Source organism: Gadus macrocephalus, chromosome 7 (genome assembly GCF_031168955.1).
Source record: "Gadus macrocephalus chromosome 7, ASM3116895v1".
In the NCBI taxonomy this organism is placed as follows: domain Eukaryota; kingdom Metazoa; phylum Chordata; class Actinopteri; order Gadiformes; family Gadidae; genus Gadus; species Gadus macrocephalus.
The window spans coordinates 17,454,820-17,470,959 of record NC_082388.1 but is presented as its reverse complement, the minus strand read 5'-3'; the positions used below and the strand labels follow the sequence as shown (position 1 = coordinate 17,470,959).

Below are 16,140 nucleotides of genomic sequence, written 5' to 3'. Positions count from 1 at the left end.
TATTTGTTAAACCTTTAAGTGTTACTGACCATCACAAAAATCCCAACCGCGAGTCAGGATTAAACCCATTTTATTATGACAAATGTACAAGATCGGATAAGAAATAACATAGTGACATTAACAAAACAAATGTATAGGACATACGCAACATCGATGAGCAATCTACAAGGTTCAAAATAACAGACAAGGACGTCTCTCCTCCCAGGTTGGAGATGAGGTAATAGGCAACGCTTTAACACTTCAGTCCTTGGCACCATCTCTCCACTTTCCCCCCCATCTGTATGTGGCATAGAGGGAAAAACACAACCCACTCAAGGGATCCTTCCCAGCATCTCATCACTCCACACCCCTCCCCATCATTTGCTACTGTTTTCTCCAACATAATCTAAAAGTAGAAACAGTCAAACCAATGTCGTGCACCGTGAATGACACGCGACACTTCATTCCTTTAGCTTCAGTTAAATTGATTTGGCCACAGCTAGTATATATATAGATATATGAAAATCAACAAAGAACAAGAGTGGTTTATCCTTTGTGAAGACCATGCCAAGACTAATTTACAAGGATATTCTACTTATTATCACTCACGAGACACAATTCTGTATGTTTTTTTGTTTTTTTTACTTCCCGTCAGTCGCTTATCATGCCTACCAATGCAGTTTCACTGCAAATCAGATATCCTTTGATGTCCCTTTGTAATAATGCAATAGGTTGGGGGGAGATAAAATCCTAAATAAATCCAAACATGCCAGTTTTCTGATTTGATTACAAAAAAAACGGTATAAACATTAAGTTCCTACAAAAGAAAAATAATAAAATCTCATGCAATCTGTAATAATTGCCCAATATATTTGTTTTCTTGTGATTATAAAACACCTCTACATATATTACAGCAAAACCTACAGATATACAGACTGGTTCCGAAACAGTGGACTAACAGGGTTGCTTGACCAAACTACTACTCAGAATTGGATTCTGGGTAATTTGTTAGAAAACATGTCATATATATATATATATATATATATATTGAACTATTTTATGTTTGTGTGTATGATTGGCTCAGACGGCCTCACCTAAGTCTATTACCGTTACAGAAGTTTAAAAAGGAAACGTTGAGAGGGATCACACTTCATAGACACTAATGGAAGGCAAAGAGGGATTTCTAAATAAATACACCACTCAGTCAAAGGAGTGTCGAGTTTTGGAGCTGGGCATTCAATGAGGAAAAATAACATGCGGAGAGGGGGTGAACCCACACACAGGAAAGATGCAAAGAGGAGGAGACGGTGATCCAAAAGAGACGACAACACAGTTCCAGATATACAAAAATACATTATAGTTATCAGATGGGATATAAAAACACAAATGGTAAAAATAACGGATATATTACGAACAAACCCCCCAACCCCCCCAAAGGCAAAGCAAAAACACTCAAACAGGAAACTATGAAAACATCCTCCACTGTTTTACAACAGTGGATGAGCTCCAAATAGTCCCAAAAAAAAAAAATAAAGCCCCAATGTGAGTGACTTTATCCACGCACAACATTCCCTTTACAGATTCTATGACACGTCTAAATATGGGAATTTCACCGCTCCTCAATGACAGCACAGAAATGTAAAAATAATTATATATGTATACAATGAATGTACAAAGTCTAAACTAACCACTTTTGGAGGAGGGGGCAGGCTAATGGGGTGGAGGCAGGGAGACAAGTTCTACACTAATAATTGGTCCTTTATATACATTCAACCCTTCCTGCAAGACAGGCAGGCTTTGAATAGGTATATGAATGGTACCGCAACACTTGGCGACAGAACAATTGAGCAAGTTGTTGGAAGCACGTCCGATTCGCACTGTCGATCTTGGTATTGTTGGTGGTCCTATGTCCGTCTTCTGCACGTGGGACAACACCGTGCCTCAACTGCCATCTAGTGGTGGTCTAAGGCCAACAGACATCAGCCGTGGTACCCAAGAGTCCTTTGGGTGTTCGAGCCAACTTATCCAGCATATAGATAGAATAGAATGAGAAACAGTACTAGTATGTACCAACAGATAATGGAGAACAAAAACGTTGCCAAGAGTTTCTATTTTTAGTTGGCGGAAAGATCTAGATTTAAATGGCAAAATGTTTGTAGAAAGGAAAAAAATGCTAAAATTTGTACGTTAAAAACAGATCATTATTGGAATGCGGTTGACTTTTAAACCATATAAACATATCCAAAGATTAAGAAAACGGATTGGAGTATTCTTTGTTGACGAGTCAACGTCACGTCACGAGTGTATTAACCGATGTAATTCACTTTGGATAAAAGCGTCTGCTAAATGCCCTAATTGTAATTGTCTTCATCTCCATGATCATCCATTTCATAGCGGAGTAGCGTGCACCCTGAACTTCCTACTCCTGGGCAAACAGAGGACTACGGACACCTGGACCATTGGCAACGTAACAAACATGAGATCACAATGAGAACACAACCGATGGCAGCAAGAGGAGAGGACTGGCTTGTTATTGTCGATTCTTGTTGCAATAGTGGGTGGCGCAAAATATAGCCAAACTATTTAGGTCACACGACTCGACTGTTGGGACACTGAGGTAAAGCAGTGCTTGGCTTGGGTTGGGGGGGGGGGGGCAGTTTGGATTCTCATACGGAGAGGGGTGGACCGACGGGGGGGGGGGGCATAGTGCTCCTCGGACAGAGGAACGTCGTTCATAAAGTTAAGCAATATAAAAATACAATACCACAAAAAAAATGAAAAGTACATCTTTCCCCCCAACCCCTCTACGTTCCCTTCCCTCTCTACTCTTGATTTACAAGTCCTCGCTATTGCAGACGTAGTCCACCAGGTCCGTTACCCCCAACAGGTCGTCCTCGTCCTCCTCCGGTGGCGCCATCTCCTGGGGGGCCAGGCCGTTGGGCGCCGCGCCCGCCGCCGCCATGGTCTTGGGCTCCAGGGGGCCCAGACCCTCGAGGCCCTTCACGGGGCCCGGTCCGTTAGCGGCCAGGACGTAGTCCGACGAGGGGGCGGTGGCGAGGGGCCCCTTCGCTGCCGCTCCGCCCACCTCCTCCTCCTCCGCCTTCCCCCCCGAGCCCACCTTCTCCGTCGCCTTCTTCTCCGCCCCCACCCCCGCTGACTCCTCTTCTTCGTCTGAGTCGTCCGAGGCGATGCGGTTTACGCGCTTGCGGACCGGGCGGTCTTCCTCCGAGGATCCCGAGTCGTCAGAGTCACCGTCGGAGTCGTCCGATGTCCGCCGCCGTTTGACCGCCAGCCGCCGGCGCTTGAGGGAGCGGGCGTCCGGGGACTCGGCCCGCCGCTTGCCCTTGCCCTTCCCCTTCTTCTTTTCCTCCTCCGATTCGCTCGCTGCAGAGGGAAGGCAGCGCCGTTAGGATTCAGGTTCTTCTACCAGCGGGCCTATTTGCACCCTGGTATTCACACCGGAGACATTTAAATCCATTGTATACTAGTACTATGCACTATACTACAATGCATTTAAAAGTAGTATCCGCGCTCAGGGAGTGACTGACCGTCGCTGTCCGAGCTGGTCGCCGGCCGGCGGGACTTCATCTTGTCCCGGTTGGTGCTGGCCTTGGAGCCGTCCGACTCGGACGTCTCACGGTAGTTCACCTTCCTCTTGAGGCTGCGGCGCGACCTCCGCATGCTCACGTCCAGGTCGCTGTCGCTGTACTCGCTGGAGCCCGCCGTCGCTACGACAACAGACAAAACCTCCATAAGACTATGTTTACCAATCCCAATATTTAAAATAAAAAACGACTAATAGTAACTTCTTCCATGGGTCCTCTTAGAATGTTTGTGTGCGTATAATATTCATTGCAGGGTCATCGTTGCATTCATTTAGCCCAAGACATTTAAAATACCGTCCTTAAAATGTAGCATTTCATCAACCGAATCGTCATATTTTAATCGGAAACTGTATTCAGGAAAGGTACAGTCAACACTGATTCAAAACAAATATAAGGGTCACATGTTGTGACTATAATGTCACAACATGGTTTGCAAACTTGGTACCAAAATGTCTCTTTAGCCATTGAACGGTTTTACCCAAATCTCCCAGTAGCGAGTGGAACCCACAACCTTTTGACAGAGAACAACACCCTAAGCACGAGACTATGGCGTTGCGGTGCGATACAAATCAGATATATATCATTTTTTTAATCATAAACACATGCGTACCGATTTCCTCCTCTTCATCCTCGTCGCTCTCCTCCTCCTCCTCGTCCGAGTAGCCGCGGGGTCGGCGGCGGCGGCGGGCGCTGCGTCTCTGCTTGGGGACCTTCCGGGGCCGGGCCACCTTGCGGCGCCCGCCCCCGCTGGCAAAGTCACTGTCGTGGGAGTCGGCGGCCTCGCTCTCGCCCTCCTGGTCCGTCACCACAAACTCCTCCTCCTCAGAGCTAAGGCAACGGGACGCCGCCGGGTTACTAGGGCCGGCACACTGACGCTCGTTCTTGTTTTACTATTGTATACTGTACTTATGCCTTCTTAGACATTTGCTCTACTTAACATTATCATAATGCTATAATATCAAGGACACACAATGTGGTCAGATTAGTCATTGAAAGCGTGGTATATTTCAATGTTTTGCCCTCAGTTGTTTTACCATAACTTTTCAATTATGGAAAAACAAAAAAAGCATCAGTTTGGTATGCACTGCAGGTGTGTACGAGTGCTTTTTGCGCGTGTGCACTGCGCATGTATGTGTGCACGGTCTGCGCGCCTGTGTGTGTGTGTGCGCAGTGCAGTGTGAACGCTCCTGGCGCGTACCTGTCGCTGAGGCGGAACTCGTCCTCGCTCTCCTCCTCGTCCACCGTGCTGTCGCTGTCCAGGTCGTTGAGGCGCCGGCGCTTTTTCCTGCGCTGGCCCGCGCTGGGCGGCGGCGGCGGCGGCTGGCCGTTCTCCTGGCCCTCCCCCGCCTGCAGGATGGTGGATATGTCCTTCCCCCGGCTGTGGCCCGTTATGTTGGCCATGTCCTTGCCCCGGCCGGCCCCTGTGAGCAAGTGGGGTCGAAGGTCGCGAGTTGTGAAGGAGGTTGAGGTGGGTGGTCGCGCAAAAAAAGAAAATGAATAAATGATCCGTAGTGAACAGAGCTTTAAAAAAATTTTTTGCTGCATGTTCATTTTTCGACCAATTAAGATGCAGGAGGAGGGGATCTGCAAGCGCCTAATTGCCTATTAACAGTAACACAAGTTCGCCAGCACAAGTCAAAAGTCTTGTAACTCCGCCCCTTTCAAATCTTGGTTCCAGGCCGAGGCTCCGTGCCATCTCCCCCTAGAGGTTCTGCTGCTATAACACAGTGGGACCGCTGGGTCCCAGATTAGGCTGATGGTAATGAGGGGATGTTTGGTGGTGGACACTGGCATATTTAGCTCCACCTACCTCCGCCCTCGGCTTCTTTGAGGTCCTCTTCGATTGCCTCCTCGATGGCCTCGTCAAACTCGTCAAACCTGTGAAGAGAATAATCAAGACATTAAAACAGAAACTGGGTTAATTTTTGTTCATCACGTTACACTATTGCATCGTACCTGCTTACTGAATCATAACTTTATCAGGTAAAAGTTTTTCCTGATGTACGTGTTTGAATGCACCTTATTATAAATTTTATAATGTGGAAATGAATAAACCTGATGCCCTAATTGTATTTCTCCTTGCGCCCAAAACATGTTATATTTTTGTCGTGGCAGAATTCTGAAATATCCAACATTGGTAACTAAACAGATTTTGTACGTTAAGGGCGGGAATTATGTGCATATACCTTTTAAAGTAACATTTAAAATGTGGTTTTGATCATGATAATACGTTTTGTTGAATCACCTGTAGCTTATGGATTTCTTGGCACGCGTCGACCTACGACCCCAGCTCTTGCTTCGCTTCACCTCTTTCTTCTCCTTGATAATTGGCTCTTCCTTGACTTCCTCCACCTCAGCCTTGGAAGACAAAGAGAAAGGTTACAGCCAAGTCTGGCAAGAATAACAACTTGAGCGTATTTGGAGGTACAACCGCTTGGAGTACTTACAGAAGGTGCGATTATGTTTTCCACACTGATTCCAACGTACACCAAACGCTCTTTCCTACAGAAACATCAGATGTTGTAGTCAAAAACATTCTTATTGTGATTCTTTGACCTCAATTCCACCCACATGCTATAGCTGCAACAGAGATTTGGCAGGGCCTCACCTTCTTTCTGCACGTTCCTTCTTCTTCAATGCAGTGTCCAGGTTCAACAGCTGCTCTTCTAGTTTGTCGCAGAGCTGCTTCTGCAAGGTGGAGGGACCCCAGGGGGTTAGGTCTTTCAGATGTACCTTGCCAGGCAACAATTATGTTCATTGTTGTCAAATCTAGATTCATTTTTAATATATTAATAATTTATCATGTGGTCACTGACATATTTAAAGACCAAAAAAAAAAGAAAAAGCAAGTTATAAAATATTTTTTCATTCGCCTAAACACAAAGAAAATACCATTTCATAACGTATCTGACTTAATCTAGTATATCTGAAAAATAACTAATATTTGCATTTCCCAAACAAAATATTTGCCGGTTTGGAAGGGGGGGGGGGAGACAATATTTGCCATTTTCTTTTAAAAAGGAGTATATTTCCTTCTGACCAAGAAGTGGATCGAGTCATCCCCAACACTACACTATAGTCGACCCATCGCAAACACTGCGTCTCCATCTACGTACGTGTTGGCAGGGGGGGCAGAACCACTCGCCATCAGGGATGATCATGAGAGGCGGGCGCAGGCACGCCGTGTGGTAGCCGTTGTCGCAGGAGTCGCACAGCAGGATCTGGGAGGGAAACGGTAGGCTGTGGTGAGTGGAAGGCTACCGATACGCGGCAGGATGTACGTTCAATGAACAACCAAATCTAAACACCAAAATAAAAAAAATCCAACATCGACCATAACGGCTTAAAACCTTAGTAACTCAGTGGAGTCAGTGGAATCTAAACGGGGAAATGTGTTGACAAACTCAAATAAGTTTTATTATCCATCAATTTCAGTATGGGTGTTTCTAGTGAGAGGGAGAGCGGCTGGACCCACCAGCTCAGGGTGGTTGGGCAAACCACATTGCTTGCAGGGGTCATCGTTGGGCGGGAGGTCGTCATCAGAGGAGGTGGAGGAGTCGGAGCTCCGTCTCTCCCGGTTGCCTCTCCTTCTTTTCTTGCCCCGCTCAACCTTGTAGTCTTCGTCGCTGTCTTCTTGCTCCGCCTCCGTCTCCTCTTCCTCGCTGGACGCCTCACCACTGCCCTTGGAACTGTCGTCATCCCCGGAGCCTTTCTTTTTGCGCCGCGCCCGTGACCACTGGATCTTTCGACGCTTTCTCCCCTGGAAAAAAAAAACAAGCACGCCCATTTTGAATTATTTGTTTCCACACTCCATAGAGAGCATGTTGTATATTACATACAGAGTGAGCTTCTACGGGCAGTTTTCTAGGATGCTTTGAGAAAGAGTTAACTTACTTTTGATTTTGACTGGCCCTCTTGGTCAACCTTCTTCTCTTTTGGTTTACTACCAACCAGCTTCCCCTCCTCATCTTCTTCCTCTTCTTCTTCTCCCCCCTCTTTCTCCTTATCTCCAAGCTTCTCAGGCGAGGGTTCGGTGTGCCGTCTCTCCACCACCTTCTCAGTTGGTCTGGAGATCCGGGCCGACCGTCGTAGGGACCGCCTTGTGTTGCTGTCAGACTCAGAATCAGCCGGTTTCTCCTCAATTTGGTGTTTGACCCGTCTACGAGGCTTGGCCTTCGTCCGAGCGCCCCCTCGCCTGACCTTTTGCAGCGGTTCGCTGTCCGAGTCCTCTTTCTGCTTTGCGGATTCCTCTTCCTCAATGGCCATGCGGGGGTCGCTGTCCAATGCTTTGGAGCCGTCCGGTCGATCAACCTTGCTGGTAGTTGTAACTTCATCAGGCTTATCTGTAGCAGTGCTCTTTTTGCTCTCCTTGCCTCGACCGTCATTTTCAGGGTTGATTTTATCCACATCCTGGTCCATCTCCTGGCTGGCAGCCTCATCATTCTCCTTGGCAAAAGCTTTTTCACCCTTCTTGCTAGCAGCCTGATCACTCTTTTTGCAGGAAGCCTTGTCAGTCATCTTCTTGGCAGTTGGCTCACTCTCCTTGGTAACAACCTTTTCACTCTCCTTGCTGGAAGCCTTGTCAGTCATCTTCTTGGCAGTCGGCTCACTCTCCTTGGAGGAAGCCTTGTCGCTCCCTTTGCTAGCTTCCTTGTCGCTGTCTTTGCTAGCCGCCTTGTCATTTTTCTTTCTAGTAGACTGGTCACTCTCCTTGGCCACAGCCTTCTCACTCTCCTTGGCAACAGCCTTCTCACACTCCTTGGCCACAGCCTTCTCACTCTCCTTGGCAACAGCCTTCTCACTCTCCTTGGCAACAGCCTTCTCACTCTCCTTGGCAACAGCCTTCTCACTCTCCTTGGCAACAGCCTTCTCACCGTCTTTGCTGGAGGCACTCTTACTGTCCTTGCTAGCTACCTTGTCACTCTCCTTGCTAGCTACCTTGTCACTCTCCTTGCAAGCTACCTTGTCACTCTCCTTGCAAGCTACCTTGTCACTCTCCTTGCTAGCTACCTTGTCACTCCTTTTGGCAGAAGCTTTTTCACCCCCCTTGCTAGCTGCCTTCTCCCTCTCATTGCTAGCGATCTTATCAAAGTCCTTGCTAGCTGCCTTATCACTCTCTTTGGCGGAGGCATTCAAACTCTCCTTGCTAGCTGCCATCTGACTATTTTTGGTGGAACCTTTGTCACCCCCCTTGCTAACATTGTGGTCACTCTCCTTGGCAACAGTTTTCTCACTCTCCTTGGCAACAGTTTTCTCACTCTCCTTGGCAACAGCCTTCTCACTCTCCTTGGCAACAGCCTTCTCACTCTCCTTGGCAACAGCCTTCTCACTCTCCTTGGCAACAGCCTTCTCACTCTCCTTGGCAACAGCCTTCTCACTCTCCTTGGCAACAGCCTTCTCACTCTCCTTGGCAACAGCCTTCTCACAGTCTTTGGTGGAGACACTCTTACTGTCCATGCTAGAAGCCTTCTCTCTCTCCTTGCTCGTTAGCTTGTCACTCTCCTTGCTAGCTTTCATCTCAGTCTTTTTGACGGAAGCCTCGTTGCCCTTGCTTGCTGCCTTCTCACTCTCTTTGCTGTCCACTTTATCACCCCCCTTACTAGTCGCCTTGTCGCTCTCCTTGCCAGCGGCCTTGTCACTCTCCTTGCCAGCGGCCTTGTCACTCTCCTTGCCAGCGGCCTTGTCACTCTCCTTGCTAGTCACCTTGTCACTCTCCTTGCTAACTACCTTGTCACTCTCCTTGCTAGTCACTTTGTCACTCTCCTTTCCAACTACCATCTTACCCTTTTCGGCGGAAGCCTTTTCACCCCCCTTGTTTGCCACCTTGTCACTCTGCTTGAGAGACGCCTTCTCACTCTCCTTGCTGGAAGCCTTCTCACTCTCCTTGAGAGTCGCCATCTCACTCTCCTTCCTGGACGCCTTCTCACTCTCCTGGAGAGTCGCCTTCTCACTCTCCCTGCTGGACGCCTTCTCACTCTCCTTGCTGGACGCCTTCTCACTCTCCTTGAGAGTCGCCTTCTCACTCTCCTTGAGAGTCGCCTTCTCACTCTCCTTGAGAGTCGCCTTCTCACTCTCCTTGAGAGTCGCCTTCTCACTCTCCTTGAGAGTCGCCTTCTCACTCTCCTTGAGAGTCGCCTTCTCACCCTCATGGGGGGGATTGCAAGTAGACAAGGATTTGTCAACTTTAGACGGTTGGTGCGGCATCGATTCATGTTTATCTGCAGACGGAGTGCGATTTTTTTCAGAGTGCTTGGATATAATTTTATTTTCTGCCGTATTTAATGGTTTCTTGATGTCTTGATCTGCCTTCTTCATTTTCATTTCAGTTTGGCTTCCCTCTTTCACCTTAATTGGAGCACTTGTCTCTGACTTTGATACATCAACACCAGCCTTGTTATCTACCTTCATTGGCTTTGACCCATCATCACCAGCCTTGGAATCTACCTCCATTGGCTTTGATACATCATCACCAGCTTCCAACTCTACCTCCTTTGACTTTGAAATGCCATCACGGGTCTCTGTGCCATCATTTAGCTTCCTTTTTTGAGACTTGGCTTCTTTTATCCGGTCCTCCTCAGGTTCAGTGTCCTTCTTTTCTTGGACACTAGGTTTCTCAGATGTTGCTACTGAAGTTTTTGCCGTAGTGGTTAAGTAGTGGTTTTCTGTATCATGTGATTTGTCTGTCTTAACGTCAGTTTTATGATTCAAGTCAGTTTCTGTATTAACAACCATTTTACCTACTGGTACATTGATTGATTTAGAATGGTCTGTATTGCTAAGCTCTTTGTGGTCAGATGACTTTGAAAGTGTGACATTTAAATCCTTAGATGGAGCTGGAGGCCCTTCTGTTAGAGGCAAGGAAGACTTAAGAGGACATTTGTCATTCTGTACGTTTTCTCCAGTAGCAACAGTGATCACCTTATTAACCAGACTCAACTGACTTGATGAGCCTTGCTGCTCTGTGGATGTATTGTCTAGAGTAGAGCCTTGCCTTTTCTCTCCAAGTCTAACGTCCTCTGCTGATGTCACCTCTTTGTTTCTGTCCTCAATGATTTTACTAACACTCAAACTTTGTGCCAGCTGTTGCTCTTTGCTACTGGATTCACTCTGTAAATCTTTGTTGAGATTGGCGTTTCCATTCACATGATCCTTTTCGCCCAATTTCTCTCCTGGAGTCCCTACCACCTTTGCAGCATCTTTGAAATTGGTAATGGGTGGGCATTGAGTGATGATATTAGTCCCACTGTTTTTGTCAAAATCCTCGCTAAGTTTCATCCCTCTTTTTTTCAGAGGGATTTTGGCCTGCTGGTCATTCTTGAGTGATCGCTGGTGTTCTTCAATGGCATTTCTTCGGATCTGGTCGCCTGGTTCAGATTTTGGTTTGATACATACAACCTCAGAAAATGGCACAGGTTCCTTGATTTTATTCTCTGTTACCTCCATGGGCTCTTCTTTGATAGCCTGATCATTTACAATGACTCTAGTGTTTGAAATAGCTTTGTCTGATTGGTCGACAGGCTCGGATTCATCTTTGAAATGGCCATTTAGGGGGGATTTGGCCTCAGGTACTTCAGATTTTGTGTCATCTTTCTGCAGCTGTGTTTCACTGCTCTCAGTTTTTAGTGAGATGGAGCTCGATGGGTCTTTGGCGTCTTCATCATCAGTTGTTACGTCCTCAGACTTTTTTAAACCATCTGAAATTATTTAAAAGACACATAATGCAAATGAATATGCATACAGTGATATACTTATTTAACCTTCAAGCTGTATTGACAAAGGCCACTTCCCTTTCACACCTATAATTGGTTTGATTTGGTCCTAACCAGTGACTCATTTGTAAAATGCTGTTAATTTCCCCTAAAAGTCTTCCAAAATGTGCAAACCCGACATTTGAGCAATCTACGTTGTAATTTCTTTGGGAAGTTTGTTGTGGTGTCACTGTCATCAAGAAAGCATGGATACATATATCGAAATCCCTCTTCCAATAAAAAAAACCAATGTGACTAAAATGGAAACATGACAACTGAGGTACAGTTGTCACCATTCTCTGGACGTTTAATGCATGTGCATATTATGAACAGCACATTGAACGTGATTGAACACAACAGAGTTCAAGATTGAGTGCTCCCACCATCCTAAACTAACTGAAGCATCAGTGTAACAACTCCGATGTAAAAGCACCCCAAATCTAAGGAGTTAGATTTTGGGGTGTGTTAAACATTTAGATGAGTTTGTTGTAAAAAACAAACAAATACAGAACATGACAAAAGAATGACGAAACAATAGAAAATGAAACACTTAATTGAAAGCGTTACTGAATCGCACTTTATGACTATTCCAGAACTTACCTCCATCGTTTTTCTCCCCTCCTTCTGCAGCACTAGCCTCTTTCTCTTTGGCCAACAGTTCAGGGTCAATCTGGGTCTTGAGCAAAGCTACAACCTGGGCCAAGTCATGTCTGGTTCTGTGAATTAACCAATCACAAAGCATTAGTGAACACTGAACAGCTGGCTTTGAGAGTGCCAAACATGTAAACTATAATTCTAAACTGAGGAACAACACAATGTCTGTTGTAATATTGCAATTACGGTTTTTGATTGACTCATATTGGTGACCTTTGAGACAATGGAGCACGTCAAACTAAATATCAAGAATTAAAATATGATTAGCAAATCACATCACTCTGCTCCTATTTACACCAATCAGGAAAGGAAATTGCAAAAGCTTTGTTTGGCATGCTGCTTGTTAATTAAACGGTGTGGTACAGCAATGGGAGGATGAATCATCAACATTGCTTAAAATCATTGGGGGGGAAAAGCATGTTTCTATCTACCTGACAATACACTTCCAAGAGGACCCGTCCAGGTCGTCCTGCTCCTCCAGATAGACGCGCACGTTGTTTTCTTGGTCCAGTTGGTACCAGTACATCTGGCCGTCCTTGTCTCGACCAATCGGCTGCAACCGCATTTTATCTGGATCCTCATCATTGATGACGGTCTTGAACTTAACATTGTCATCAAATTGGCATTCACACAAATACTGTGGAAAAATACGAAAAAGTAGGTTTAGTCTGATGGGAAACCTTGGGGATTAATACTGTGAAATAATAACTGGACTGCACTGAAGCTAAAGAAGTTCCATTTACATATACATTTATAAAATGATATGTACATAACAACTCAGAGGGATAAATGTCAAAGCTGCAGCAGTATTAAATACAACATTGAAGTATTAGAACCAATGCCAGCAGGACATAGCCTCGTCACAGATGACCTTATGAGCAGTATTTGTCACAGGTTCTAGCAAAACCAGCATTTTTTAATTAATTTAATTTGCTAGTTTGAATGGGGGTGCTATACGCCTCACTCACTTTAAGAATTGCTGTCTTGCACTCCACAGACATATCTTTGTATCCGTTTTCCTCGAGCTCCCATGCCCATGTAGTGTTGATATCTTGACATAACTGTAAGACACACAGTAGTTAGAGTACACTTAATGAACATAACGTTGAAAAACATAAAAAAAAGAAGAAATCAGGATGAAATTAAAGCATTTTCAAAACAAAGATGTCTGGACAATCGACCGGAGAAATGTCACTGCAATTTGAAACAAAAAACAAATAAACCAACATTTTTAAACTGAAAATACACTTCAGATAGAATGTATCAAGAAGTAGGTGTAACAATTTGAATACATTGTCATGACAATCAAATGCATTGCCTTGGAATGCAGTAACAAATAAGCCTATTAACCATCCTAATCTTAAAATCGAGCAAACAGACTTGCTAGTTCAGATCCAGCGGCACGCAAACCAATTACTTACCTTTACAAGATGCTTCTCCCATCGTTCAGCTGACACCGACTTGCCGATCTTCCTCAGCAGTTTCATGTGAAGGTCCACCAGAAGCTTAGGAACTGTTGGATTTGCATTGGAGAAAAATAAGTTATGTCTCCTGTGCATTTAAGGTGACATAGGGAATCACCAATATGATGGGAAACAAGCCCTCATATTGTTTAGTTATAACGTATTCACATTTTGTTAACCTTGTTTTCATTTGGTTAGTCTTACGTTATTAGTTCAATATTATTAACTAAACATGATAAATGTAACATTATTATTAATAAGCACACAATAACAACCGCTGGTTTCCTTTTAAACAAAATGTACAAAAACAATTAGGAAATCATTAATTTTTCTTCAGGTGAAATTTCTTTCATTTTAATGTGAGAATTAAACATTTTACATGATATAGGAAACATGATTTGTTAAATGACTAATCGTTAGTCTTCTAAAACTATACTTTGATATATTAAAAGTACTCCTATTTGATATAATTGTTTTAGTTGTATAATGTACAAGGCATTTAAAACGTCTTCGCTTGAACAGGCTATATTCTTGAAGAAGTGGAAGTTTCTGACAAAGTATATTGTCAGGGCTCTGTATCGTATTCCTCAAGATGGCCTCCGAGAATAGCGCTTTGGAAAACAGAACCACAAAATCGATTTATTTTTTAAAAACCCAGTAGTGCTGCTGAACACACGTGGAAGTGGGATACACTCCGCCAATTAGTTTGAACGGACTTGCTTGCTGCGCGAGGCGTAATTACAGAATAATCAGGAAGTCTGGGGTTCCGACTACGCATGCGCGACCACGAAATGCCAAAATATTGTAACTGTAAATAAAGTGCTTAATTGCTTGCACAACGCATGCAATGTGGAGGATTTCGACAGATCATTAAGAACCACAATTGCAACAAAATCCACAAGGACACATTTCGTCCGCACCATCCCCACTCCACTATAGATCGCACATTTCTTTCTCGCTGTATCACAACCAGTTCGAGAGCAGATAAAGGCTGCCTGTAAAACAACATGTATTTAAAGCTCCTAACTGCACGAAAAACGCACATAAATTAGCAGCTAAGCTGCTAATTATTACACAAAGGTCCACTCCCTCGAATATTCCTTCGATTAACAGATGTTCGGCACGATTACATCTAATTTAAACACACAACCATGTCAGAAACCACACAATAACACAACTGGCTAGCGCTTAGCCCGCTAGCACGATAGCAACATCGTTCATGCAATGGTGTGTAGACTCTCATCCCCCACAGCACTTTAGTTCTCCGCCTGCTCTACCTGAGGACGTGTCCTGGAGATATCGCTCCAGTTGCGTGAAGGTGAGCTCCGGTAAATCCAGCAAGGCGCCGTACCGCTCCAGAAAGGAGCATATCACGGCGTAACTTGGGCTTAAACCGGGGAGAGGGCTCGACGTTGCCGCCGAAGCAGCCATCTTTTCCACCGGAGGAGCAAGACGCCGAGCTCATAGGACCACTGGCTGCTGCCCACAATACAACGCGTCGGACGGAATAGTGGCCCAGAGGTCTTTGCGGTGAAATGTGCGAATGTAAACAAACGAGTATGCGCGGGGAAAGATCATCCTCGTTAGTGTTAATTTGCGCTGTCTTTTTGGTTTGCGTCTCGCAGGAATTCCGGTGTGTGTGTGCGTGTTTCTGTGTGTGTGGGATGGTTCCACTCTCAGGAGAACATGATTAAAATGAGGAATCTAGTGTACACATTTAGTCCACTTTCGAAACACACAATACTTTTATGATCAATTCACGTGTTTGTTTGTTTGAACAATATATTCTACACTTCACCATAGCATGCATTAACAATATTTGTGGTTATTGATATGTAACTAATGACATGGTTGTTATTAGATGAAGCCATGCAGCGGGTTCTTGAAATGTCCTTGTCCCGTGCCACTGATCATCATTGGAATGAGACGAGATGCAATTAGTTATCATCAGTGACTATCTAATGATACTTATTTGCATCTCTTTTGGAGAGATCCATAGTGAAGTATTTATGACAATTTCAAATATTCCTCAACCAACCAGAGTAGTTTAATCGAATATAGAGAAAACTAGCCTAATATAATATGTAGGCTATTTTACTCCATAATGGCTTCCGAATATTAATGTAAATATCCAGTGCTTATAGACATATAGTTAGATCCAAATCTTTAGATACAGGTAGGCTCGTTTGGTTCAGATATAACTTGGTACAGGTAGTACCAAATTACCCGCGCATATACATTAGTCCCGAACCTTGTATAGCGACAACACACTAAACTATAAAAAGGGTTTGAAGAGAAGTTCCCCTAATATCCAGCAGAGTGTGCCGGAGCGCCTAGAAAAAGTTAGAGAAATCACATTATCTAACACTCCCAACAATTAATTGTTGGGTTTGAGAAGCTAACGCAGATTCTAAATTTTTAGATTGACTATTTTAAAAGTGTACTTCCAGGTGATTTTTTGTATTTAACTGTACTTTGGCTTCGATTGAATTGTATTCTGTTGCCTGAAAATGTTTGTTGTGCATCTGTTTTTCTGTACAATTATAAACGGTTACTATGGTGGCCAGCCCACTAGTCTTCATTTCTGACCGAGTAGTGGTAAGTGTTCTTGGTGTTGATGTTGAATCAATAATCCCTCAATAAATCAATCAATTCATAGCTTCTGGCCCTGGCCAACTGGGTATTTATTTG

The 16,140-nt window shown here is 44.6% G+C and overlaps 1 protein-coding gene across 2 annotated transcripts; it reads right to left on the bottom strand.

Moving 5' to 3' along the window:
• Positions 1 to 53: 53 nt before the first annotated feature.
• On the bottom strand, positions 54 to 15,107 carry rsf1b.1 (remodeling and spacing factor 1b, tandem duplicate 1). Of its 2 annotated transcripts, XM_060057042.1 has the most exons (17): positions 14,727 to 15,107; positions 13,408 to 13,499; positions 12,955 to 13,047; positions 12,418 to 12,623; positions 11,933 to 12,048; positions 8,595 to 11,278; positions 7,479 to 8,522; positions 7,060 to 7,344; positions 6,701 to 6,805; positions 6,193 to 6,272; positions 6,032 to 6,086; positions 5,830 to 5,942; positions 5,395 to 5,462; positions 4,783 to 5,005; positions 4,195 to 4,412; positions 3,528 to 3,707; positions 54 to 3,363 (listed from the first exon to the last, which is right to left on the bottom strand). In XM_060057042.1, exons 1-17 carry the CDS (start codon positions 14,878 to 14,880, stop codon positions 2,813 to 2,815), a joined length of 6,267 nt encoding a protein of 2,088 aa, XP_059913025.1. In that variant the 5' UTR covers positions 14,881 to 15,107; the 3' UTR covers positions 54 to 2,812. The 2 variants fall into 2 exon arrangements, with proteins under 2 accessions (XP_059913025.1, XP_059913024.1); XM_060057041.1 differs by having other exon boundaries at positions 7,479 to 11,278.
• Positions 15,108 to 16,140: the final 1,033 nt, after the last annotated feature.